We start from the raw sequence: 26,277 nt of genomic DNA, 5'->3' as shown, positions 1-26,277 counted from the left end.
CGAGTATACTCGTATAGAGTTTGATATCTATGTTTAGGAGGGAGATTGGTCTATACGCGCTGCAAAGAGTTTTGTGCTTTCCGGGCTTCGGGATGACTACAATCGATGCTTCAAGCATTTCCTCAGGGATAGCTCCGGTTTGTGTGAAAGTGTTAAACAGGTCCCGCAGTAGGGGGGCCATTTGGGTGCAAAAGGTTTTATAAAAGGCTGCTGGGTAGCCATCTGGCCCAGGCGATTTACCGAGCCGAAGGCGGGAAATCGCTGCTATAACTTCGTCTGTCCCTATGTCCATGTCTAGATGGGCAGCCTGCACTGGGTTAAGAGCGGGTATCTGTGCAGCCTCTAAGTATTTGAAGCTGTGGAGTTCGTCTAGGGAATCGCCCGAGTAAAGCTTAGCATAGAAGTCTCGGATGGCTTCCATGATGGCCGCATCGTCCGGGGTAGGTACTCCCCCCAAAGTTTGGATGGCCTGTAACCCCTGTCGTTGCCTTGCTTCCCGTAATTTATGGACTAGGAGACGGCCGCATCTGTCACTCCCAGTGTTTAAAGGAATGGCGGAGGTGGAGAGCCGCATATTCGGCTCTATCTTGATCTAGCGCAGCGAGATGTTTCCGCTCCGTGCATAGTTGGCGCCAGGCTCTGGCCGCTCCAATGCGTTGATGCATCTGCTCTAGCTCTGCGACCCGCTTAGTAAGCTCCGCCCATTTCTGGCTGCGTTCTTTGTTGCTGGCTCTAGAGATGGCTATAAATTCTCCCCGTAGAACAGCCTTAAGGGCAGTCCATTGCGTCGCTAGAGAGGTGTCTGGGATGGCGTTAAGGGCGAGGTAATTCGAGATAGCGTTTTAATTTGGTCAACTGTGGAGGCCTGGTGTAATAATGAGTCTCGTAAGCGCCAGTGTCGCAGTGGTTGCCGTGTGTGTGGAAACTGAAAGGAGGCTATAACTGGGGAGTGGTCAGATAAGGACGCTATGAGGATCTCCGTGTCAGTGGCTAGCGCCTGTAGCGGAGTTGAGCAAAGAAAGTAATCTAATCTGGCGTAGGTTTTATGGGCCCCTGAGTAATAGGTGTAGGCCCGACTGTGGGGGTGGAAATGGCGCCATAGGTCATCAAGTCCCAGGTCTCGTACACGAGTCAGCCCTGTCTGAGAAAGAGCCCCAACCTGGCTTGTGCGTTGACAAGAGCGATCAGTAAGATTGTCAAAAATTACGTTCAGGTCCCCCCTAATAGTAGGCGTCGCTCTGCGTTAGCCATTGCCTCAGTGAGTGCGTCGTGGAAGAATTAGTCCTGACCCTCATTGGGGGCGTATACTGAACCTATTATGAGGGACACCCCGGCCCCCAGAAACTGGTATGTAAGCAAACGGCCCTTGATCTCGGCTTCCTTTTGGATTACACTGCCCTAAAAGGAGTGGGAGACAAGTATGGCAATACCTGCTGACTTAGGTGAATTGAAGGAGAACATCTGCGTGGGGAAGGCGCGGGATTTCATCCTATGATGGTCTTTGGGTATTAGATGTGTCTCTTGTAGTAGGCATATATTGGAAGTGGAGTGTTCCAGACAATTGAGGACAGCTCTGTGTTTGATTGGATTATTGAGGCCTTGTACATTGAGTGTTAGGATCTTAAACAGTCTATGTGGCATCTAGTGTGTGAGAGAAACGTAGGCCATGTCGTACGCAGTAGGAGTGATCCTGGTGTGCACTGCCACGAAGAAGAGGTTGCAGCGCGCTGTCAAGTGATCTATGCCATTTGAGAGAGGGACGGAAAGGTGGACGAGAGGGACCAGCCCAAAAAAAAAAACCAAACCCTCGAGAAAAAAAACCAAAATGAGCGGAGCTGATTGAGTTGCCCATTGTGGCGAAAGATAAGGCGAAAGGGATGCCCCCAAGAGTATGATATTCCCTGCTGCCTGAGATGTACAGTCACTGGGCGGAACTGCCGGCGTTGTTGCAACGTGATCAGTGCTAAGTCCTGGAACAGCACTTGGGAATGTCCCTGAAAGGAGATGGGGTGAAGAGTTCTCACCTTTGTGAGAATGGCTTCCTTGATTTTAAAGTCCTGGACACACACCAGGATGTCCGCCGGCGGAGCGTTGGGGGCGCGGAGCGGCCCCACCCTATTTGCTCTGTCTTGAACGATGTCAGCGTCGTGAGAGTCACCTAGAACGTGATGCAAGAGGCCCTTTGTGAAAGCGAATACGTCACCGGTGTCTTCTGAGGGCTTTACTCCACGGATCCAGATGATGTGTCTTCGGGACCGTGTTTCGAGGTCCTCCAGGTGTGTCTGGATGTCCACGTTTTGATCCTGGAGCCGGATTACCACCTGCTGATGTATGGTCATTTCGGTTGCTGTGGCGTCGCTTTTCTCCTCGACGGTACCTACCCGTTCCCCAACGCTATCCACTTCTCTGCGTATCTCTCTGACCTCTGTGGCAAATTCAGTCTTCACCGATTGTATGTCTTCACTAAGAGTAAGGAACAGTGACTCAAGGAAGGCTTTCGTGATGGGCTCATCTCCAGCAGCCGTGGGGTGCTTTGAGATCTCAGCCCCGAAAGCTGCGGTAGCCATGTTAGGAATGGATTGTGAGCGGCCAAAAAGGTCTTTAAGGGGTTTCACCTTGTTGGTCCTGTACTTGGACATGCTCTTCTGTCTCCGTCAGGCGTTCGCTAGCTCGGAGTCAGGGGTCAAAGGGGCCACCCCCTAGAGAAAGGGCTGTCGATCAAGGGGCCCCAGGCGTACCGCCGGGCTAGTGATTTACCGCTCCGGACCCTCCGGGTCCTTTCATCCATAGCAGGTTGGATGCCCCAGGAAGGGGGAAAGCTGATCCACAATGTCCGATTTTGTGTTTGCCCCCGGGTGCTCTCTGTGTCGAGTACCGAGCTAGCTATCAGCACGCAACATGGAGGATGGGAGGCTGTGTGCTCGCCGATCTGGTAGATGCCCTGGCGGGAGCCAGGGTCACCGTCGTCCAAGCAGATTCCCCTCTCGGTCTCTATATGACTATGTAGAGCACTCTTGTCGTTGGCTCAACAGCAGAGTATCTGTGAGGACGGTCCTCCCCTAGACCATGATAGCTTCTCTTCAGTGCTGCCTCGTGTGTGTGTGTGCTTCCGTTGTGCGTCTGCCAGAGGAGGATTTGCGACAGCCGGTAATGGTTTCATCTAGGCCCCACCTCTGTGGTGTCACAGGGAGCCAAGGCTTTGTTGCACCTCGGGCCGGGGGGAAAGTCTCACTTCGCTCGGCCGTGGTCCAGGGCTGCCCGCTCGACCCCACGGGGAGAGGTTGCGACGGTCGGCCCATAGGTGCCCCGGTTCTCCTTGATGCCTCCCAGACCCCACGATGCCTCCCAGACCTCACGCAGGATATGTTCAGAGGTCAGTTCGGATGTGAGGGGGGAAAACCTAGGATTCGCCCTCTTTCCCTCGCTTGGCTTCCCAAACAGGGTCCGGCAATCTAAATGGTCTAAGCCCCACTAGTGTCCATCAAGTGTGTGAGGTCCGCTCACTGTGTGTCCTGCAGCCTCTCTCATTCTGTGGCGGCTCTCGTTGGCCTCCGGGGGCACCTTCTTTGTCGGCGTCACAGGTGGCATGCCCCGACCGCTGGCCCTCCGTTGGTCAGAGCGGGCCCTCCCGTCTCGCCCGGCCCAGCACCACGTGGGCAATCGGCCTGAGTTTAAGGCAGCAGCATTGGTTAGGGGGTTGACCTTGGTAACTCAGACCCCAGGGGCAGAGATCCAGGGCCGCCGCCGGGGGTCCCACCCCTGAGGCGGCGGCCTCACGTAGTTTGCAGCCGGACTCTACGCGTCCACTGCGGGCCTACCTCAAACTTCAGGCCGGGGAACCTTGTGGCCTAGAGCGTCGGCAGGGCCCCGGGTCCACCCGTTGCTCTCTGCCGGGACTCAGCGACGAGTCCAGCGGGTGTTCTCAGCTGCTCTGGAGGGCGCCATGGGTGTCGCTAAGGAGGGAGTTCACTCCCCTGTAGCGTATACAGCCGGATGGATCCCGCCTGCGGCGCCGGGTTCAGCCCTCTTGGTGGGCCGTCCAGTGACCGGGAGTCACAACACCGGGAGGGCCAGCTGGCCGAGAGGACGGTGGCGGGGCGGCCGAGAGAAGGGGAGCTGGCCTCGGTGGTCGAGTCCGTGGACCACCTCGTCGTCGAGGCCGCCCCGTCACAGGGAGGCCGGATCGGTCTCTCCGCGGCCCCAGCGGGACATCCGCGGCCGCCGCTTCTGTCGGGATTTCGGGCCCCAGCCGGTTCCGGTGCACGCAGCTAAACGTCCCGGGATCACCTTGAGCTTTTCGGGCCCTGTTGGGGCCGTGCTATGCTGAAACGGGCGGGCGACGGACAGAAGCTAAAAGCAGTGCGTCCTACTACGCCACCATCTTGGCCACGCCCAGTGACAGATTATTTTATCATTTAGAAAAGAAAGCAGTGAAGTATAATGAAGTGTCAACTTAGTGCCTGAGTGGGGTGAATGGATGATCTGTACATGCGACTCTCAACCAGGAACGATGCAAGGGGTCACTGTTACGGGCGTTACATAATTTTGCCTCTGGAGCGCTCCACATTTACATCCACTAATAATAAGGTTCTTCATTTTTGTCTTGTAATACCGTGCCACCGAGTTGTAGCACTCTAAGGCTGTGCCTCAACTCGCCCTAGAGTGGCACAAGTCCCAATCTCAGCGTAGGAAACACATGCTGCACAGTCCACAACAATTTAAACAGGTGAAGTACCAAGGCTGTGCTTGTACCCCAAACACAAGCTTTTAGTTGTTGGTGGTGTGCATGTGTCATATGTTGAGCCTGCGCATTGGAGGGGACTGCATACAGGGCACTGGAACCCGTTCCAGTACCGGGCTCAGCACCATTTCAACTTTCTTTTGACTCCTCATGTCTCCTCCTGCTTGGCTCCCTAATTATCCAAGTGGTGAATTTGCCTGTGACCAATCAGAGGCCCCATTACAAAAGTCATGCATATGTGGTCACCTAATTTATGGACGATCCATCTGTGAATGTTGTGCAGTCTTGTTTTACAAATTAAACACTATAATCCCTTAACCAGGAACCAACCTTTTAATTGCATATTCTAAAATCTTTTCCATTTCAAAGAAAAACAAGCTTCTGCAATGCAATCGGTCTAGTATTTACTCAAGTTTGAGCTATTGGCATTGTAAATGACAAAGCCTTTTATTTATGTTTTAAAAACCAAAACATAAATAAAAGGCATTGTCATTTACAATAACAATAGCTCAAATTCGCGTAAATACGAGACCTGTTGCATTGCAAATGCTTGTTTAGTTTGAAAGTATGAGTGAATGTCAGATGTTTAACTTGCATAAGAGTGTGTATAGAGTGCTACATTCTGTCTTTTGGATGTGGGGTAAAGTGGTTGTGTGGTGTAAAGCTAGGCTTCTGTTGGCAGAAGTGTTGATACGGACTTAACAAACTCTAGACCGAGTCTGCTGGCAAATTGGGCTGCAGCAAGCCTGTACAAGAGATGAACGTTTGCTATGAACAACCCTCACTCTTTTGTTAGTTGCAGGGAGAGGGGACAGCTCCTTTGTTGGAATTGTGTGGCGTTCCAATTAAAAAAGCATAGACTTGAGCTTAATAAAGAAATATTTAACAGGTTTCAGACGTTCCAATGCAGAAACTGTAGTATCAAAACACTACAAGGGAATAAAAGCTATTCAGAATACGTATAGTTATATAGTTACCCTTAAAATATATGTGAAAAGAAGTGGTAGAGGGGGCATAAATCGGTACAAAAAAGATACGAGGTCATAAGTACATACAAGGAGACACATGACATGTCAGAAATAGTTTTACAGTGTTGTCTTCTGTGCAGTTGGGCTGTTGTAACATGTTTTAGGGTGGTCACCATCTTGGAATGGAAAACTCTCTGTATAGTTGCATTTATGTTTATGCTTATGTTTATGATTCATAAAGCCCATAGCTACCCAACAAGGTCTTTCAAGCGCTACGGCAGTACCACACACCCCCATAAACCCTTTCCTTAAAGAGACAGATTTTGAGCTTTTTCCTGAGAAAAGTGCTCACATGAAGCTGATTCAGGAAGAATTTCAGAGTTTGGAGATCAGGTGGTTGAATGATCAACCTTCAACTCAGGGACTGGTTTCGGGGTATTACCCCTCATCAGCCAGGCTAGCTTGAATCCAGTGGCACAGTGAGCAAGGGACCCACGTCTGGGCATACCATTGGCCACTTGGCTAACATAGCAAACACAACAAGCTGATGGACGCAGTGCTGAAACTTTTCAACCACTCACCCCCAGTCACAGATCTGGGTTTAAACTATTGTTCTTTTGTTCAATATGCGACCCCAGTTTGGACCCAGCCATATGCAAATCAGTCTTGACCCCGTTCCTCATGGTAGCAGTCCAGCCGAACTGCCAGGCAAGGTCCTACCTGCACCAGGAAAAAGCATCCTGGGACCGGTTTCAGGGTATTAACCCTCATCAACCAGGCTAGACTGAATACAGTGGCACAGTGAGAAAGGGACCCATGTCTGGACATACCCGTGGCCACTTAGGGCGTACATAGCAAACACAAGAAACTTTTCAACCACTCAACCCCTGTCACAGATCTGGGTTTAATCCATTGTTCTTTTGCTCACTAGGAAAACCCAGTTTGGATCCAGCCATATGCAAATCAGTCATGACTCTTTTCCTCATTTTATTTATTTATTTATTTATTTATAGAGTTTTGTATAGCGCGGACAAGACCCGTGGGTATCAGAGCGCTTAACAGGGAAAAGAGTTACAGGTATACATTATAGTAACAGTAATAACAACAACAACAAATAGATATGAGGTAGAGGGTAATATACCGTAAGGACATGATTAGATATATAATTACTAGTGTCTGTGCAATTGGCATTAGGTGACGAACGAGGTTTAGCTTGTGTCCTAGTACCAATACAAGCTCGATGAGGTAGGGTTATATGGCAATCAAGTGCATATCAAGGATAAGATGGATAAATAAATAGGGTGAGAAAGCAGTTACATATATTATGTCTGTGAGATATAGTTATAAGTTCACAAACAAGTGAGGTAGTTATAGGTTCACAAAATACTAAGTAGCAGTAACGTGTCTAGCCTCGGCTTGACCATGGAAATACAGTTCGATATCAGTTATTGATCCTCCAATTTTCATGCCGCGGACAACCCTCTGGTAGCGTAAATGATCATCCCAATAGTCCATCGGCTTCTTTAGGTAGGGTATTTACTCATCAAGTGGGTCTTCAGTTCTCGTTTAAATGTTGCTGTATTTTGAATCTTCCTGAGGTTTGGAGGGAGTGAGTTCCAGATTCTGGGCGCAGCTCCTGAGAATGCTCTGTTGTAGGTCTTTTTCTTGTGGAAAAAGGCTGGTCGCAATAGTAGCTCTTTTGTGCTTCTGGTAGGTCTGTTACCTCCTGATAGCTTAAGTTTCTTGGCTAGGTAACTAGGCGTGTTGTAATGAACCGCTTTATGAGTAATACAGGCCATCTTCATTTGAATTCTGGCCTCGTAAGGTAGCCAGTTTAGCGCTTTCAGGTGTGGAGATATGTGATCAAATTTCTTCGATCCCGTGATGAGTCTAGCCGCAGCGTTGAGGCAGGCTTTTAGTGGTGCTGTGGATGTTTTCGGAAGGCCAGATAATGTGGTGCAGCCGTATTCGATCCTTGAGATCACTAATGATTGGATAGCCAGTTTTAGATCCCTCACTGAGATAAAGGGTTTCAGTTTTCTTAAGTAATTCAGGTGGAAGCGGGCGCTCTTGGCCATTGAGTTAATGTGTTGTTTCATGTCGAGGTTTTCATCTAGCGTGATTCCTAGTGATTTAGCTGAGTTAACTAGGGTCGGGGTGCAATTTAGCGACGTCACCAGTTTAGTCCATTCCTTAACTTCAGATTGGATCCTTGTCGGTGAGATTAGAAGGAATTCAGTTTTCTGGGTGTTTAGTTTCAAATGGTTCGTTGTTAACCAACTCAGGGCTCTCTTTAATGTCTCGTTTATTCGGTCAATGTCCTCAAGGGAGGTGATCTTCATGTATATTTGCGTGTCATCTGCATACATATGATAGGATATCTGGGATTTTTGAAGGATCTCTGTGAGAGGTTCTACATACAAGTTGAATAGATCAGGGGATAGCGTTGAGCCTTGTGGGACCCCGATTATATTGGGTGTCGGGGAAGATATTACTTGGTTAACCTGGAATCGCTGAGTCCTGTTCTGTAGGAAAGAGTTGAACCATTTCAGCACATTTCCGGACAAGCCCATCCTATCTTGTAGCCTGGTCATTAGTATTTCGTGCTTTACCGTGTCAAATGCTGATGACAGGTCTAGGAGGATCAGTAGACATGTTTGATTTCGGTATAGAGCCTGTAGGGCATCATCGACAATATGCTCGACTCATGGAAACAGTCCTGCCCGAACTGCCAGGCCAGGCACTCCATGGACCAGAAGCAAGCATCCTGGGACCGGTTTCGAGATATTACCCCTCATCAGCCAGGCTAGCTTGAATCCAGTGGCATAGTGAGCAAGGGATCCACGTCTGTACATACCCATGGCCACTTAGGGCGAACATAGCAAACACAACGGGGTGGGCAGAGTGCTGAAACTTTTCAACCAATCAACCTCTGTCACAGATCTGGGTTTAATCCATTGTTCCTTTGCTCACTATGCCACCTCGGTTTGAACCCAGCCATATGCAAATCAGTCTTGACCCTGTTCTTCATGGAAACAGTCCAGCCCGAACTGCCAGGCCAGGCCCTCCCTGGACCAGAAACAAGCATCCTAGGACCGGTTTCAGGGTATTACCCCTCTTCAGCCAGGCTTTGAATGATTGACCTTGTTCAACATTCTGTCCATCAATTGTTCTTTTTTGATCTTTATTAAACCTGGGCAGAATGCCTAAGTTGGATTTTGTTGACGAAGGGCTCTGACTGGCACTTGTGGCCCAATCATGCCCGTAAGAAACCTAGGACCGGTGTTTGAGGCAATACATAATGCTTTTACTTGCTACTTGTTGAGAAGCCACATAAAAATGTCTATACTTCAAAGTGTGAGGGCAAGTCATATCTATGTATCCCCCAAGTCTGTCAAAGGCTGCTGGGAAGTGTGGAGCCACATCACTGACGAGAAAGGAGGAAGAGGGCAACCAGTGGCTTTCTTATCTCAAAAGTATCATATTAACCACATAAGTACTGCAGACGTTGTGCCACTATTGTCCGGACTAGGAAAGCAACATGCCAGCTATTATTGTTTTTTACATGGACCATAAGGGAATTGTCATTTGACTTCATCACTGCACCTTTGATTCTGTTTATTTTTGTATTCTGTGTCTGCATTGGCACAGCCATTATATAGAGAGAGAATCACTGTCCACTGTCATGAGTTGCCACCACAGTTATTATATTCTTTTGTTCCAAACGGTAATTGAGCTCTTCAAGGAAACACCTAGTACCATTGCTACTTTATCTCAGTTTCTTGAGTCAAGGTTTTTATTAAACTTGAATCATCAGGGGGATATCACCTGCTTTTCATTAAAGAAGCAGATACATAAGAAATAGCATTCTGAGTACCTTTTTTTGGATTTCGGATGCACAATTATGCCCTCTTAATTGTGTAATGCCCCTCTATATGGCATTGTTTGGAACTGACAGATAGTGTATAACATAAAAAAAGTCCTTCCCCAACCACTTACATAGAGCCTTATTGTTTACTAGGGTTTTCCAAATGTCACCACATTTGTTGCCAATTATTGCTGTTATGTTCAATAACTGGGCAACAGAAAGAAAAGCTTTTAAGAATGGGTTCCAGTTGAAATAGCTTTAATAACTGTGCCATTTTTACAGCATATCAATATCCAGTGCAAGCTTATAAAAGAAACAGATGCATCAGACACATAATAGGGGGGATGCTACTAAAAAAACAAGCAGGTGTTTGTCTAGAACCTCGTTTTTTAGCAGGTCCTCTACATTAAGACAACCTGAAAGAGACTGAGAGAGCCATTTGGACATACCACCTCAAGCTTCCAGTGTTATGCAACATTCAGTGTTAGGACAAGTGACAGGCTACATGGGCATTCGTCTTTGTTAAGTATGAGTTTGTCTTCCCCCTAGACTTCTGATTGTGTTTGATTGTGCCCTATTTTGCAAATTTCCTGAACAGCAAGAACAAACTAGTTTAAAAATAACACCAACATTGTTAGTCTAGAAAGACATAAGTTGAAAATATGTTTTTGTACCCAGGGGCCACTTAAGGTCTGGAAGGACATAAATACCGTAAAACTTACAACGCTCCTTGACAAGACCCGCCCAGTCATCTCCACAGATCCAAATATAGCTATGAATCAATACACGGCATGGATGAACAATGCTATGAACGCATTGGTACCACATAAAATAATCTCAAGAAATAGGACGGCGCCTTCCGCACCTTGGTTCACAGAAGACCTCAGAAAACAAAAGCAAATTTGCAGGAACCACGAAAGACATTGGCGTAAAGCCTATGCTACGGAAAGTAAATTCGTTATAAGGAGGAATTTGCTAATTATAAAAAGATGATCACTGAGGCAAAAAGGAAGTTCTATAGTGAACAAATCGAAAACGCAAAGAACTCCAACAAAGAATTGTACGAGGTAGTAAAGAAATTGGTTGGGAAAGCACCTGATGTTGCCCCGTCCCCTTCACAAGCCCTTTGTGACGCTTTGGCTAACTATTTTTATGCAAAAGTTAACGACATTTACTTAGAGTTTTCATCTAAGGATAACTCCACAGCTTATCCAACCAATACTATACCTCCCGATTGTTCCTTAACTTAATTTAAAGAAATTAATGAGTTACAAATAATTGATATTATTAAACCCATAAAAACAGGATCAGCTCTGGACCCATGTCCACCCAAAGTTCTTTTTCCCATAATTGACTCAGTTACGGAGGTAATCATGCAAATATGCAATGCCATGTTTAAATCAGGGATCTACCCTGACATGTTAAAAATCACCCTCCTAAAACCGCTTTTAAAAAAAAACACATTTGGATAAAGATGAAATGAAGAACGTCAGACCTATAGCCAGCCTCCCCTTCCTGGCAAAGGTCGCAGAGAGAGCAATGAATTGTCAGTTGTCTGAATACATTGAGGAACATCATTTGTTAGACGACACCCAGTTCCGTTTTCTTAAGCTTCACGGCACGGAAACCGCTCTCATCAAGGCTGCCGAAGATATTAGACTCATTAGAGATCAGGGAGGGATGGCAGTGCTTTTATTACTGGATCTATCTGCGGCCTTCGACACAGTCGATCATTCGATTCTGATCGACCGTGTCGCCAACCTCGGCATTCAACTCAGAGCTAAGAACTTGTTGGCCACCTTCCTGGCCGGAAGAACACAGACTGTCACATTAGGACCATTTCAGTCGGCTGAACTGTCTCTACCCTGCGGAGTTCCTCAGGGCTCATCCCTTAGTCCGACACGCTTTAATATCTACGTGTCCGACCTAGCTAGAGTTATTAAATCATATGGGATGAGCCTTACTTCCTAAGTCCGACGACACACAATTTGTGCTCGCCATCAACAATGAGGGAGAAGAGGTGGCCGAACGCTTTCAAGAAGGCATGCTGGCCATCGAAGACTGGATGGCCAGCAATTGCTTCAAACTTAACTCTGAGAAGACGGAGGTTGTCATCTTCGGAATACTCTTCCCGGTATGGTCTCCCTCTTGGGGGCCTTCATCTCTGGGCTCTCCACCCATCCCTGTCCCGAGGGTCCGGAATTTGGGAATTATTTTCGATGACAACCTTAACTTTGTCCCCCACGCCAACCAACTAGCTTCAACAGCATTCTATAAGCTGAGATTGATAAAAAAAATCATCCCGTTCCTCCCAGACAGTGCTTGTAAAACTTTGGTAAGCACGTTGGTACTTTCCTCACTGGATTACTGCAACGGCCTATTCACTAATGCACAATCTCGGGTTATAACTAAAATTCAGATGAAACAAAATGCGGCGGCGAGACTGCTCTCAAGGATCCCCAAATTCAACCCAATTGCCCAAACTATTCGTAACTATCATTGGCTGACGATTAAGAATCGAATAAAATTCAAAACTCTATGCCTCTCCTACAAAGCTTTACATAAACAAGGCCATCAGTTTCTCAGAGAACAGCTCACTGTCTACTGCCCCACTAGACCACTGAGATCAGCGACAGCGTTTCAACTAGTGGTACCGCGCACAAAGACTGTCTCTTGGGGAGACAGACATTTTGTGGTCATGGCAGCCAAACTTTGGAACACTCTTCCACTACAGATTTCAATTCCGAAAACGACTAAAGACCTGGCTGTTCAACCAGTAACCCATCCGATGCACTTATGAACCTGTCTTTTTTCCATAAACATTTATCTTTGAGTTCATGTACAAAATCGTAGCGCCGAGACGCCCACGGGCATTTGTTCGCGCTTTATAAATGTCAAAAATAAATAAATAAATACTAGCAACGTATCATGACCCTGTGTTGGATGGCCACAGTGGGAGAACCATCACGCTAAATCTAGTCTTGCCCTGTTCAGGTGCCTAACAGAGTGGATGAAATATGATGTGTGTTCTTATGTGCATTCATGCTCACAAAACACTTTGGTTGCTTACAAAACATGCCCATACCTCCTGGATTCTAGCATTCTAGTGCTGCAGATGTTATTGTGGGTTTTCCAACATTTAAATACATATTATTATAGTGGTGACCATAGACACCTATTCCACAACGGCTCACAGTTCTCCTCTCAAATATAATTTTTCTTCCCTTCTTGCTGAAATCTTTCGTTTATATGGTTCCTCAGTGACTACATTTGTGATATTCGGTGTTAGTATAACTCCTGTTTCTGGAGAACTGCATATAAGGATCTTTGTATGGACAAGATTTAACTTCAAGGAAGGTACATCCTGTGTTCCAAGAATACCTACTCCAGCCTTTCATCAAGAATCCCGTCTAACATTCTTAGTTTCTCTTCCATTCCTAATCCATGATTGTGAGGTGGCTGAAGTCTGACTCTTGCATCTGCCATGAGCATCTGCAGTAGTTGGTGACCCAGGAAATTATTTGGCAAGCGAACTCTTTCAGGAGCTTGCTACTTGTGTCCGGGAAGAGGATACATGGTAACTCTCTGCATCTAAGCATTGCATGCTTCCTGTTTCATACATGTGTACACCACACATGTGGGAGCAGATGAATCTCAACCCCCCACCTTTTTAGGAATGAAACACTCAGTAATCTACCCTCTAGAATTGACAAACCCAGGAGAAAGGCATATTATGACTTGGCCAGTGGGCTAAATGGATACTCCCAAACCATGATGCATTTGAGAATAAGACGGCACTCTGTACCGCGAATGACACTCAATTAGTCTTCCCTCTCTCTCCCAGGAATGGAGTCACCACATTACGCCTCAGAGTTTGCTACAATGCTGCCTCCAGTTGGATGGGGATGAATTGTCTATAGCTTAATGGAGAGGAGACGGCAGTGCTTGTTGTTGCAAATCAACCAGCACTATGGTCTCTGGTGTGGTGACTAGATGAACTAGGCACTTTCCCTTCTTCCAAGCCTGTGGTTAAAGATCTTTGGAGGTGGCTTGACAGCAAGTTAAACATGGGCCTTCAAATTCAAAAATTGGTCAGGTATTGCTTTGGCCTACTGCTCTGCCTAAATAAAATACTTTGGGCTCTACCAGATTATACGCAGAAGACCATTGTCAAGGCAATTATCATCTCTCTCCTAGCCTATAGCAACACTCTTGGGGTCAAGCAGTCTTCCCTTAAGAGGCTGCAGAGAATCCAAATGCCAATCTGGGCTGCTACTGCATATACCCACACGTTGATTGGTCTCCTCTCACTTGTCCTTACTTCACAGGCTACCTGTGGAGAAACCACATAAGAATATCCCTCCTACAGAGAGTGAGGGCAGATCATCTGTGTGTACCCCGAAAGGCAGTCAAAGGCTTTTTCACATGTAGCCAATGAAGGTATTATGTATTGCCTATAGGGCCTTTCCAGTCAGCTGTTCTAGGTTTCTTAGGAGCATGGTTCAGCTATATGTTCCAGCCAGGCCCTTTTGTCAGCAAAATTCAACGTAGCAATTCTGAAGAGAGCCAGAGCTGGAGGTCGATCGTTTAGCTACTTCAGCTTCTCATGCGCACTTGCAAAGTGCTTTTCAGGAAAAAGCTTAATATGTGGCTCTTTTATGAAAGTGCTTATGTGTGTGTCGGTGTTATATCTGCATACTAACTCTTCTCTGACAATGGGACCTGGGTGGGACCTGCTTGTGTTGCCTCTTTCTAAGAAACAGTTATTGCACCGATCAGAGTTTCAGACTGGGAGACTGGAGACTGAGGTGGTATTCTGATTCGTATACCTCTCACTTGTTAGGTCTGGAGTAAGACGAGACCTTTCTTTTTTTAAAGTATACAACATATAGATATTGTGGGCTCTGGATTGGCCTCCTAAAGCCATTGACTTGAGACTTTGACAATCATATCTTGGATCAATCCTACCAAAACTTTGTAGTCTCATTGTGTTTCCTTTCGGCTCCCGTGCGAGGGACTATTTTAGATCTGAAAATCATCAAACATTCAACATTTGAAAATTAAGGTAACTCATTACAGATTTTTATGGGGGATGCAGGTGGGTAATTACCCTAATCTTCCACCCAGTGGTAGGAAAGCCCACTAGAAATCAGGGATTTTTTTAATATATCAGAATATTGGGTGGGGGCTGCCCACCAGGGCATGGCCATGCCCCCACTCCAGTGTACACACAACAGTCTTTCTGCCCAGCAATCCCACTAGACACCAGTTTTTTTTATATCTATACAAATATAGGGGTGGAGCTGCCCATCAGGGCATGGCCATGCTCCCACCCTCAACAATAGTCTTTCTGCCCACCAGGGGTGCAGGTGGGGCGATTACCTCAAATCCGCCCTCCTACCCCCAAGCAGGCAGGAAACCCACTATACGCCCAGGTATATTTTTCTTTATAACAAACATAGTGGTGAAGGCTGCCCACCATTGGCATGGCCACGCCCCACACTAGAAAGGGCATAGACAGTCTTTCTGCCCTCCTGGGTTGCGGATGGGGGTTATTACCCCCAATGTGCTTCCCCCAAGGGGGCAGAAAGTCAACTAGACATGAGAGACTGCATTTATGCAGTGTTGCTTTGGAGGGGGGTTCTCTTGGGCATGGGCCAGTGCTCTCCCCACCCCAGGGCCCAATAGACTTGGTAGATAGGGGTATTCATCCCCAATCCTCCCTCCCCTGAAGGGGGCAGAAAGCACAGTAAACACCAGGGATTTCAAAATGGCACCTAAGCAAACAAAGGGAGGTGGTAGCTTACCTTGGCATCGAGCCATGCCCCTGGCACAGAAGGGGTAATAGCGTCTTTCTTCCGCCACTCAACCCTCCCAGGGTGGATAGGATGTTTGTCCCAGGTGGGGAGGGTGGCTCAAATCTGTCCCCTGGGGTGATGGGCTGAGAGAGCCCACTAGACCCCAGGCATTTTGCATTTGGGGCAAAAAGAGAGGCACGCAGGCTTTGCACTCTAGCATTGGTCACACCTCCACCCCACAGGGAACAAACCAGTACTCTGGCCTCCACGAGGGCAGAGAAGGCGTTTGCCCCCAAGTTGCCCCCGGGGGCAGAAAGCCCAGTTAATGTCAATCTTTAAAAAAAGAAAATTATAATGGGGTACGTCTGACCCATTCTGACATCAGGCCCTACCGTCACCCCTAAAGCCTCAACAGCCTTTCTGCTCTCCTGGGACCTATAACATCCCTTCCCACAGGCAAGATAGAGGACATTTGATTCTGTGGGTGTCGTTTTTTCATATAGGCCAGGAGAGTTGTGCTAAATTCCAATATTTTCCCACTTGCCGTGGTGAATGGGTGTACTTTTTGGGCTTGCTAGGCTGCCAATGGAGAACACTACCAGATCCAGACAATTCAGAAAACTAGACATCGAGGGGAGTCCAGGTTGGTGTGCTTCACATGGATCCCATGAAGGTTTCTTACCCACAATGCCCTTTAAACTCAAACTTTGCCTGAAATCACACTTTTCTTGCATGTTTGTGACGGAAACTTCCAGAATCAGGAGGAATCCACAAAATTACTACCACTCCCTCTTACCTCACTTGTGCTGATAAAAACGCTGCACTACTTGTGTGCCTGGGCCTAGTGCCCACAACAGGAACAGATCATACCAAGGTCAATGGGAACTCTTGCGCGGAGACTCCTATTGATATCAGTTTAATCAGTTCCTTTCGCTGGCACTAGGCCCAACCACACAAGTGGCGCAGTGTTTTATTGGCATGAGTGGGGCAATACTGGGAAGTATACAATACAGAAATGTAAGGGAAATGCTTGATTTCAGACAAAGGTTGCAGGGTATTGTGGTAAGAAAACCTTGTGGGTTCACACAAGGCATACCACCCTGGAATCCTCTGTTTGTCTACTTTCTTAAAAATGTCTATAGTTGCTAGATTTCCATGGGTGGCGGCTGTGCCCGGCGCCAGATCACGCAACTACCCCTATTGCAACTCTCTCCTCATAGCACTTTAGGGCCTTTTTTTGTCAAGGTCTCTCGGCCCACCCACTCAAGTGAGGTACCATTTTTATTGAGAGACTTGGGGGAATGCCTTATGGTAGGAAATGTGTGACAACCTGCAGATTACAGAGGTTTTCCTCACAGAAATTTCCGATTGGATTTCAGTGCATTTATTCCTTCCAAATATAAGCCAGTTTGAAGAAAGAAGACATTTTGAAGAATACCCTCTAAATCATATGCTATGGACACACACAAATTCAGAGATGTACAACTAACCATTGCTCCTAAACTCCTTACCTTGTGTATATTTCAGAAATACATAGGTTTCCTTGATATCCATTTTTCATTTGAGTTGGTCTTTACTTGGTACACAATGAAAAACCTTTGTACGGTGCAGCTTAGTTGTTGGCTCTGGATACCTTGGGTTCTTGGAGAACCCACAAAGCCTATATATTCTCGCAACCAGAAGGGTCTAGTGGACGTAATGGTATATTGCTTTTGTAAATCGCCCATTGTGACGAAAAGGTACAGATGAAAACGTCACAAATGGCACTTTTTTCCTATTATTTTCAGTATTTTTTTATTTCAGCAGTTGGTTATTTTGGAAAAACCTTGAGGGATCTACACATGTGACACCTTCCTGAATTCAGAATGTTGTCTACCTCCCAGTAATCTGTAGCTTTTCTGGATCACCAATGGGTTTCACACTGGTTTCCACCGCAAACTGGAAGTGGCCTAAGAGCACATAAAACAGGAAAAATGGTCTACTTCTTCAAAAAATACCAAAACTATGGTAAAAAAGTCATTTTTTAAATTTAGCTCTGCGTGTTCCTGAAAGCTGGGAAGATGGTGACTTTAGCACAGCAACCCATTCGTTGATGCGTGTTTACGTGACAAAACCCAGACACTTTTATCCAGAACCCTTTTTCCTATTTTATCCAAAAATCTCACACTTTTGCTATATTTTGCCTATTTTCTCCATTCCCTCGTTGGAAATCCGAAAACTCTGGGTACTTTTAGAATCCCCAGGTGTATGAAAGTGCCCTCTTTTTGCATGGTTGCCCCCATTTTTGGCTAAACTGCTGATGTACTTTGATGAGTGTGCCTTGGGTTCCTGCCAAACAGGTACCTAGGGCTATGTTCTTTCCCTAAACTGCACTGAAAACAAAACCCAATTGGCTCTCTTTGGTCACAGGTCAGTCCCTTGTAAATGGTACCCATGTACCAAGGGCACTGTGGCCAGAGAAAGCCTCTAAGGGCAGCAGCACTTATTGTGCCACCTTTAGAGGCCCTGTACCTTTATACACACACACGGCCTTTGCAGCCTGCATGTTTTGGTGCAGAACAAAGTGAAGAGTCGATATGGTACACATCCCTGTGTGCTATGGCCACAACCCACTGTCCTGGCATAGGTCAGCCACCCCTCTAACTGGGTGCACTATACCAGTTGTGAGGGTACAGGTGCATGATTCCTGTATCCCTACAGTGTCTAAGCCAATTCTTAGACAAGTGCAGTCTGTTCGTGAGAACACGGATGTATAGATGAAGCCCGGCGTTGCAGGAAATGCCACGAGAGTGAACTAAGGCACTTTTGGCAAATTTTGGAGCAAGGAAATTGGTATATGCTCTTAATTACAATGGAATAGATAACAAAAAAGAAGGCTCCTGACGCCAAGTCTGTCTCTGACCATAAAACATCTTGTAATAGACGGGCACCTCGTGAGAACGTTCATTTTTCAATTTCAGAGTCCGGTGATTAGAGGAACTTTAAGCTAAGTGGTCCTGATGAGAACTCCATAATTTTTTAAGAGTTCGAAATGCGTAGACCAGTTCTCCTCTCAGCTATAGGAATTTAAAATGAAGTATCATTTTGAAAAAAATGCTTTATGTATTGTTATATCATTTCTCTTGGCTGTTTTTGTAAATAATAAATGTAAAGTTTTCTGAAATCAAGACTTGGAGTGTGTAGGTAGGTTGAGTGCTGAATGTAAGAAAGGAGAGCGTGAAGAGAATATGAGAGAGTGAGAGAATGATAAAGAAGATAATGAAATATGATTTTGTTATGAGGTGCAAATGTCAATTATGTGTTGAAATTGTATAAAATATGTAATTTTTGATATGTAAAAAAACGAAGAAAAAGAAAAAGATTTATTCCAGACAGAAAGAGAAGTCTAAGATACATGTTGTTGGATTCTCAATGTGTTTTTCCAGACTAAAGGTAGAAGTAAACTAGCAGTATTGGCAGTTGTTTATTTGTGTTATGAAGAGTATATGGCACTGGGAGTTTGTCATTACGAACTCCACAGCACCACAATGGCTTTACTGAAAACTGGGAAGTTTCTCAGCACATTAAACCCACACTGATGCCAGTGTGGGATTTAATGAAAAATGCACTCAGAGGGCATCTTAGAGATACCCCTGAAAAACGACTTAACACCAGTGTCAAGGCTGAGTGGCTGCTTGCTAGCTGCCACCACCAGACATGTTTCTGGACCCCTGGGTTGGGAGCCTGCTGCTCTCAGGAGTCTGAAACAATGCACATCCTGGGACGAGGTGCCAAGCCTCCTCACCCAGGATGGGCACGGTCCACGAAGGGGAAGCTTCAAAGGCTTGCTGCCTTTGTGAGCTTCGCCTGGCCTTTTGCTGCTTCCAGCAACTGGCCCCCACCGGTTCTGACCCCCACTTGGGCTGGAGAATTGGCAGGAAAACCTAGTGAGGAAGGGAGGTGTGCCCACCTCTGCCAACCCCACCCCTCAGGTGGGGGAGGCGAGGTGAAGCACAACTCTCAGTCCCCGGCATCTTGCAGATGGGGGGACCCAGCCAACCAGAGTGAGGCATTTGTCCCCTTCCACTAGAGGATGGCATAATAGCTGGTGTACACACCCCAAGGAAGGGTGCCATTGGTCCCAACCTTTACCTACCTGTAACGCCCCTAAATCTAGTATTTAGGGGCAACCCTGAACCTTGCCTCCTCAGACAAGAACCGACCAAGAAGAAGAGAAGAAGAAGCTCTGTGCTGAAACTAAGAAGAGGAGGACGCCCACTGACTTGGCCCAGCCCTACTGGCCTGTCCCCACCTCGAACCTGCTCCTTCGGAATCCCGGTCTGCCCTGCAGCCACCAACCCTCAGGACCTGCCCTGCCTTCCTCAAGAAAGATTTTGTCTCCTGTGAGCACAGGATTTGCTCAACCACAGACTTTTTGGCTCTGGACAGAACCACGAGTCTGCACCCGACGCCCACGGCCCGAGTTCGAGTAGTCCAACACCACGAGGAGGTCTCCTCGGCATTCTTGACCTGGGATGTGGTGATCTCTGACCTGCCTCGAATCTCCGAGTGAAGCCTGCTGCTTCTTTCTGGAGGATCCCCCAACCGCGACCGGAGCTGGTAAGGAAAACTCGACGCATAAAGACACCCCTGCATCCGAAGCCCTATGGCCTTGGTGGCCCAACTGACAGTGTCCGAGCATCCAGAGGCATCTCACTTTACAACTACTTTCGGTGGTCACCTCCAGAAATCTTCGGCTCCGAGCCTGCCGTCTTTGTTGCAACCGGAGAATCCCTTTTGAAATCAACCGGGCCCCCAACGCCAAACCAGCGCCCTGCACCCAGCCGCCCCTGCGCTGCTGAGGGTGTACTTTGGGTGCTAACTCAGATCCCCTTTTGCCCTGAGCCTAACACCAGGAGCTTTGCTCTCACAACCTTGTGGCCTGCTCGTGAGCAGCCACGAACTGTGAGTTATCCCCCATTGGATAACATTGGGCCTCAGCACTCTGCACCCTGCTGCTCTAATGTCACTGAGGGTGTTTTATTGTTGCATCCTTGACCCTGGGTTAACCTTGGTTCTAACCCCAGAATACCAACTCCCACAAACTTGTACTTACCTGTAAACTGATAACTCAATTTCCTTCCATAGGATTGCCTTTTCTGTTTTTCTCGAAATTTATTCTGTGTGGAGTTGGTTTGTATGGAACAGTGACAAAACTGCAAATGTACTAAAAGTGATATACTTATCTTTTGTCTAGGAGATGTCTCAGTGTGATATCTAGGCATATCATACTGATTAGCAAAAGTAATCTGAAAAGTAATCCATTAAGTAACGCACAAAGTCATTTACAAAGTAACGGAAAAGTAATTTTGAAACAGTAACTTACTTGTAATTCATTCAACTGCATTTGAACCTGAATTCAATTGTACAATATTGCATAAGATTTTGCAAAACATTTATTTCACTTACCTGCACCAGGCTTGGCTTGATTCTAGAAATAAAATAACTTAATATTTTTTTTATACAAACAAAATTGATCTGAGTTCAGTCTTTGAGTGTGTGATATCATTTCTTGCCTGAGTGTGTACAACAAATGCTCAACACTACCCTCTGATACAACCTTACTGCTCGCCCACACTACCACAACTAGAGAGTACTGTGCTATCTACTTTTACCTTTGCCTACCTTTGGGGTTCCATTTGACTCTGTGCACACTATACCTCATTTTGGTATTGTATATACTGAGTCAGCTTCCTACACCAGGGCATTGAAAAGAAAGAACACAAATTTGGCATGGATACCTTGTAAAGAAAAAAAGGTCATGGTGCCTTAAGTGCAAACTTCTCCAAACAGCCAAAAAAGGCTCAGCACTGGGGCGGTGGGGGGATGGAGAAGGTCCAGTAGTTAAGGGGTTAACATTCCTCTTCCCTGCCGTTGGTATCTGCTTACTGTCTACCTACCCAGTGTGTTTGCTGTACATTTCTCCTGGCAGCTACTCTCCTCTGATGTAGAGAGTCTGCAAAACACTGGGGGTGCCTGATGGCTCTTCTTACCTGCTGCCAGGCCACTACTGCTGTTAAGCGGGTCTGTTGACTTCTTGCGTTGTATTAAAATGTTGCCAGAGCCAGTGGGTGTGGCTTGTAAATCACAATGCCACTAAGACCTTTTGGGTTGCCAATGCTTGTTCTTTCTTGTAGATGGTGTTTTATCAGTAGCATCATATCAATCAGCTTCAAGTGATATGAAGACCGTAAGGCCCAACTCCATTTTGAGCAGGCTGAGACTCAATTTTCTATATTTTTGCAGATTCATCATGCCTGCCGTTGATATAGATATTGTATGTCCTTATCTTTTCAAGAACATGTGAAAGTGTCAGGTCACTCAGGTGATGACATCCATAAGATGTGACATCAGTATGGGGCAAGTGCATTATTATCTCTATTTCAAGGTCAGCCAAGAACAATAGCCAAAATAGTATAGTCTGAATTCACATGTTTTTACCTTGTTTGTTTAAAATAATGCATCCGGGATTAGCATTTTGATGCACATAGGTTAAGTTGGACATTCCTAAAGTTATTTCTGAAAAGTCCTATCTCTGATAAAATACAGTATAAAAGGGCTGTCACTTGACTACTTAGGAAGAGAGGTCCTTTGCCCCAGATTATCACACAAGATACTCCATAGAAGATCTTGATTACCAGATATTCTGCGGCATTGCGCACTCTACTGAAAGCTCATATCAAGCCAAGTCCGGGAGAAGAGGAGCTCATGAAATGTGTTTACCTTTCTGACATTTTACAACTACATAGCTTTGCTGTAAGCAGGTATGCAGTTTGCTGATTGTCCCTAAGAAACGCTAGATCAAAGTTATACTACTACATGCTTTCCTATTGTAGCGCATAGAAGTAATTTTTAGGGTGTTAGTTTTTTTGATGACATTTTAACTATGCTAGAAAGGTTCATTTTGTTCTTGTTGTCCTCAACATTAACTTGTGCTATTTTAAAGATTTTCTTTGTGGTTATTTTAGATGTGCTTTGCAACAAAATGAGACTGTTGAAATAAAACACTTTATAGTTAAATTGTTTTTTGTTTCTTAATGCAGTTTGTGTGAATGGTATTGGGGAGAACGCAATAGGTTTGCTCCCAATCACAACAGTATCCCTGTTTAAGGCTGCTAGTTACCCAAAATCATTATCTCCACTTCAACTATGTATTGGGTGGGGTTCTGCAAGGCTACAATATCCTGTCTTTCACATTCAAGTGTTGGTGCATTGAACTAAGTTCACTTGTGTCACCTGTAGATTTGAAAACAACATTTGTAGAGCTAAGATAAAGTCTTCGTTTATGCAACACAAGAAAATGCTTTATCTCGTCTTTTAATTCCTTGTTTAGCCCATGCCCAAAGTGTGTCATCTCAGTGAGTTCTACCTTGGTTGTCTATGAGGCACTTTTATTAAAACCCAGCACTCGTAAAATACCTTGTTTCCCAGCTGAATGTTGCACTGTGCTTCTTCAGCTTTAACCTTCACATATTGTCAGGCAAACATTTGTTTTAAGGCTGTTTGTAAGATGTCAAAGTTGTGTAGAAGAGTTGTAAATATCTACAAATCCTGTACAAGAGAAACTTGCATAATGCAATTCTCTTGATACCAGATTTTAGATCCAGAGCCTGCCAACCAGGCTGCACTAAAAGCAAAATGGACAACTAGGGCATTGAGATCCTTTTAATTTGGAGGGGTCTTTGTCAATGTGGGAATTTCCGAAATCCGTTGTATGAAGATCAGTATTCATCTGGCTAGCCAGTGCTTGACATAGACCAGCATTTTCTTTTGGATACTGATTTGTGACCGGTCCCAATGTGGGGTGGTCTCTGGTGTACATCTCAAAGGAGGATTTTGGGCTTTGCAGTCTGTCAAGAGCTAGTCTCCGTGGTTGCTCGTGTACTTAGTCCTTTTTTTAAAGCTCCAAAGGGAGGCAACTACTTTGTGTCTCCAGGAATTTATTGCAGGAAAAACTGGAATTTATTGCAGGAATAACTGGAATTTATTGCAGGAAAAACTGGAATAAGCCAAATGCATTACTTCACTCCCCAATAATATTATCTTAGTAGGATTTTCATGTTGAATGTATTTGCTGGTGCTAAGGAGTGCTGCTTGCAAGAGAACTGAACAAAACCAAAATGAGACAGTGGCAAACAAGCTTGATCAGAAACTAAAGGAAGGCATTAAAATAGTAGCAATGGGGGCATGGAAATACTGAAAAAATGGATTCTAAGCATTGCAATGCTCAGATTACTGAGGCTTGGCTTTATGTACCTTCCGAAGGTTTTATACTTGCTGAAAACGACATGCCAGTGTTGTCCGCCATATTCTGACATGTTGCTGTGAGTGAGTTCTCATATTGCAATGGGGCAGTCTAATCTACCACTGCATCACACTAAAAGCTGTATTACATACTGTGAAGTAGAGTATGGCCACAATATGCACCAAGAGAGTACTCATCCAATCTGCCAGGCTGCTCCCAATCTGCCTGCTATCCATCTCCACACAATCAAGTGAGTGCCAGCCAAAATATGCCTGTACCAATCGACAGAAATCTATAAAAATACATCTGCACTGTTCAGATGTGGAAAAAGAGGCTCTGGGCACAATTATAGTCACAGCACTTTCTTGTGCCAAGACACAGTCTACAACCATAGTGGTGCAGTAAAGCTGAAGCCATGCATAGCTCTGCTTAGATGGTATGCATGTATCCCTGCATTCTACAACACTCAGGCCTCAAAATAAAAGAGAACCTGTGAAGTTGACACCCAGAACGTGATATCTCAATAAAGTGCGCAATGGGTGCAGATGATCGAGTGTAAGAAATAAATGTTACGCCTGCAGGGATGAACTTAAGACTGGCTGTGTGGGTGTATGGTTAATATTTGTGTAAGAGTAGCTGCCAGTGGTATACAGCATTTCACTTGTGGTAGGAAGGGAAGTGACCTTTTAGGTGGTAGGCTCTTGCATCTTAAGGTATGATGTTAGTATGTAACACTCTAAGCAGAGGGGAGGGCTTGTGGGAGCCAGTATGCAAGACAACATTTCTGCTAAGAGAATGAGTAGAATTTAAGGCTGCCTGCCAGGTGGATGTATTTTATGTTGGAAGATTGTCAGAGAAGAGATTAAATGGAGTGGGAGACTAGCACTCTGTGGTCTGGGGGAAGTAAGCGAGTTGGCCTAGAAGCAGAGTGGCAGTTGTAAGTAAGACTGATGTAGTGTAGAGTATAGAATATGGTTACCAAATGCCTTGATGCTGCAAGGGTACCTAAAAGGTGTGATTTGTAAATGGGAACTTAAGGGCTGGAAAAGGCGCATCTAAGTTACATTCAGCCATATGGTATCTCAAGTGTTGGACCTTTTTAAAGTAATTGTGTTGCACTGGGAATTTAAGACTCTTATTCAGATCTCACTCACATGTAACTTCGTTTTATTCTAGGAGAGCTGTAGCTCAGAAGTGCCCATCTCCACCAATGTTCAACTTGATATCGATTGGAGGACAGCACCAAGGTAATGCAATAGTAGCTTTGCTTATTCCTGCCCCTGCCAGAGTCTGAATTCTCTGTGCACCAATAGCATGGCTTACTTATACTGTAGTCAAAAATCAAAGTGGAATGAATCACACATCCTGTTCTTACCAGGGTCTAGGTTCTTGTATGGTGAAGACCCTCATTCACAATATGCCCACCGGGGGCACAAAGGGAAGAGTCAGCACAAGTGCAGACGGGACATCGTAAAGAACGAGTCCTTCATCTCTACCCCGTAGGAGTAAAAATTGTATCAACTGTAAGTAATAGACAGTAGAATCTCTATAACCCATACATAAACATGAGCGAATGGGCTCGGTGATGAAGCAGGGTGAGTAAATTTGCCTACCCTCCATAAGCTACCGCTAATGTAGCTTACTTCGATTTTGTCCTGAAGAAGGCCCCCAGACCAGTGAGGACTACCAAGGGCCGAAACATGTCGACCTATTAAGACCTACAATCAGGCGCAGTGAGACATTGACACTTCCACTACAGCGCCACCAATTCACCTTTTTAACCTTGCCCCATCTTGGTAAATAAAAGATTTAACCGAGGACAGGAGGCACTTTTAACTTCACTCTAAACAAAACACCTTTGCACGTACTTTTCAGAACTGTAACAAAACCAGATGGTATACCTCCTGGTGGAGGATAAGGAGATCACTTGGAGAACTGGGCATTCAAGTGTTAAAAGACCCAATGATGATACTACTCATTTAAACAAAAGAGCCGAGAATCAAGATATACCGCACTTTATGCTTAATGTGAATGAGGTTCTTCACCATACAAGAACCCTGGACCCTGGTAAGAACAGGATGTGTGATTCATTCCCCTTTGATTTCTGACTATATCCAACGGAAACTGAATACATCTCTGCTTCTTTCTTCCTCCTTTGATTAACCGAATACATGTACTGTTGTCAGTAATTAGTATGGCCAGAGCTATTGCGTCCAAACCTAGTTTGTTTAGGTCTCTGCTCAATAATTAAATTGTGATTGGGCTTAGGGACTACTACAATTTTTTTGCTGAGAGTGTTCTGCATATCATTAACTAAAGTGCAGTTAAAGTTCTTGAATAGTAATCGTAAAGTGCAGTCAAAGCCCCGAGAAAGGCAATTATTTATTTGCATCTTATATAGCACCATCACTAAGTATGTCACTTCGAGGTCCATAAATATCATTAGGTATTTTTTGGTGGCACACTAGTCTTGTTGGATGATTCTTAGGTGGTTAAGCTGGAGATAATAGAGACTACCCGAAGAATGTGATATCAGATTTATTCTTGGTTGCCCTGGGGATTGATTAGAACTGAGAACCCGGTGTGGCCCTTTCACTCGTCCAGAGCAAGGGTTGGTA

General features: G+C 45.6%; 1 protein-coding gene across 1 annotated transcript in view; it reads left to right on the top strand.

The window, feature by feature from the left end:
* PPT1 (palmitoyl-protein thioesterase 1) overlaps positions 1 to 26,277 on the top strand; it is a 148,625-nt gene that overhangs the window by 38,713 nt on the left and 83,635 nt on the right. The window contains exon 4 of the mRNA XM_078680800.1: positions 24,836 to 24,906. Coding sequence (XP_078536926.1) covers positions 24,836 to 24,906 — 71 coding nt within the window. The remainder of the gene's footprint in view (positions 1 to 24,835; positions 24,907 to 26,277) is intronic.

This window comes from Lissotriton helveticus, chromosome 3_1 (assembly GCF_964261635.1).
Source record: "Lissotriton helveticus chromosome 3_1, aLisHel1.1, whole genome shotgun sequence".
NCBI classification, from domain to species: Eukaryota; Metazoa; Chordata; class Amphibia; order Caudata; family Salamandridae; genus Lissotriton; species Lissotriton helveticus.
This window is presented reverse-complemented; position numbering and strand designations above follow the sequence as displayed.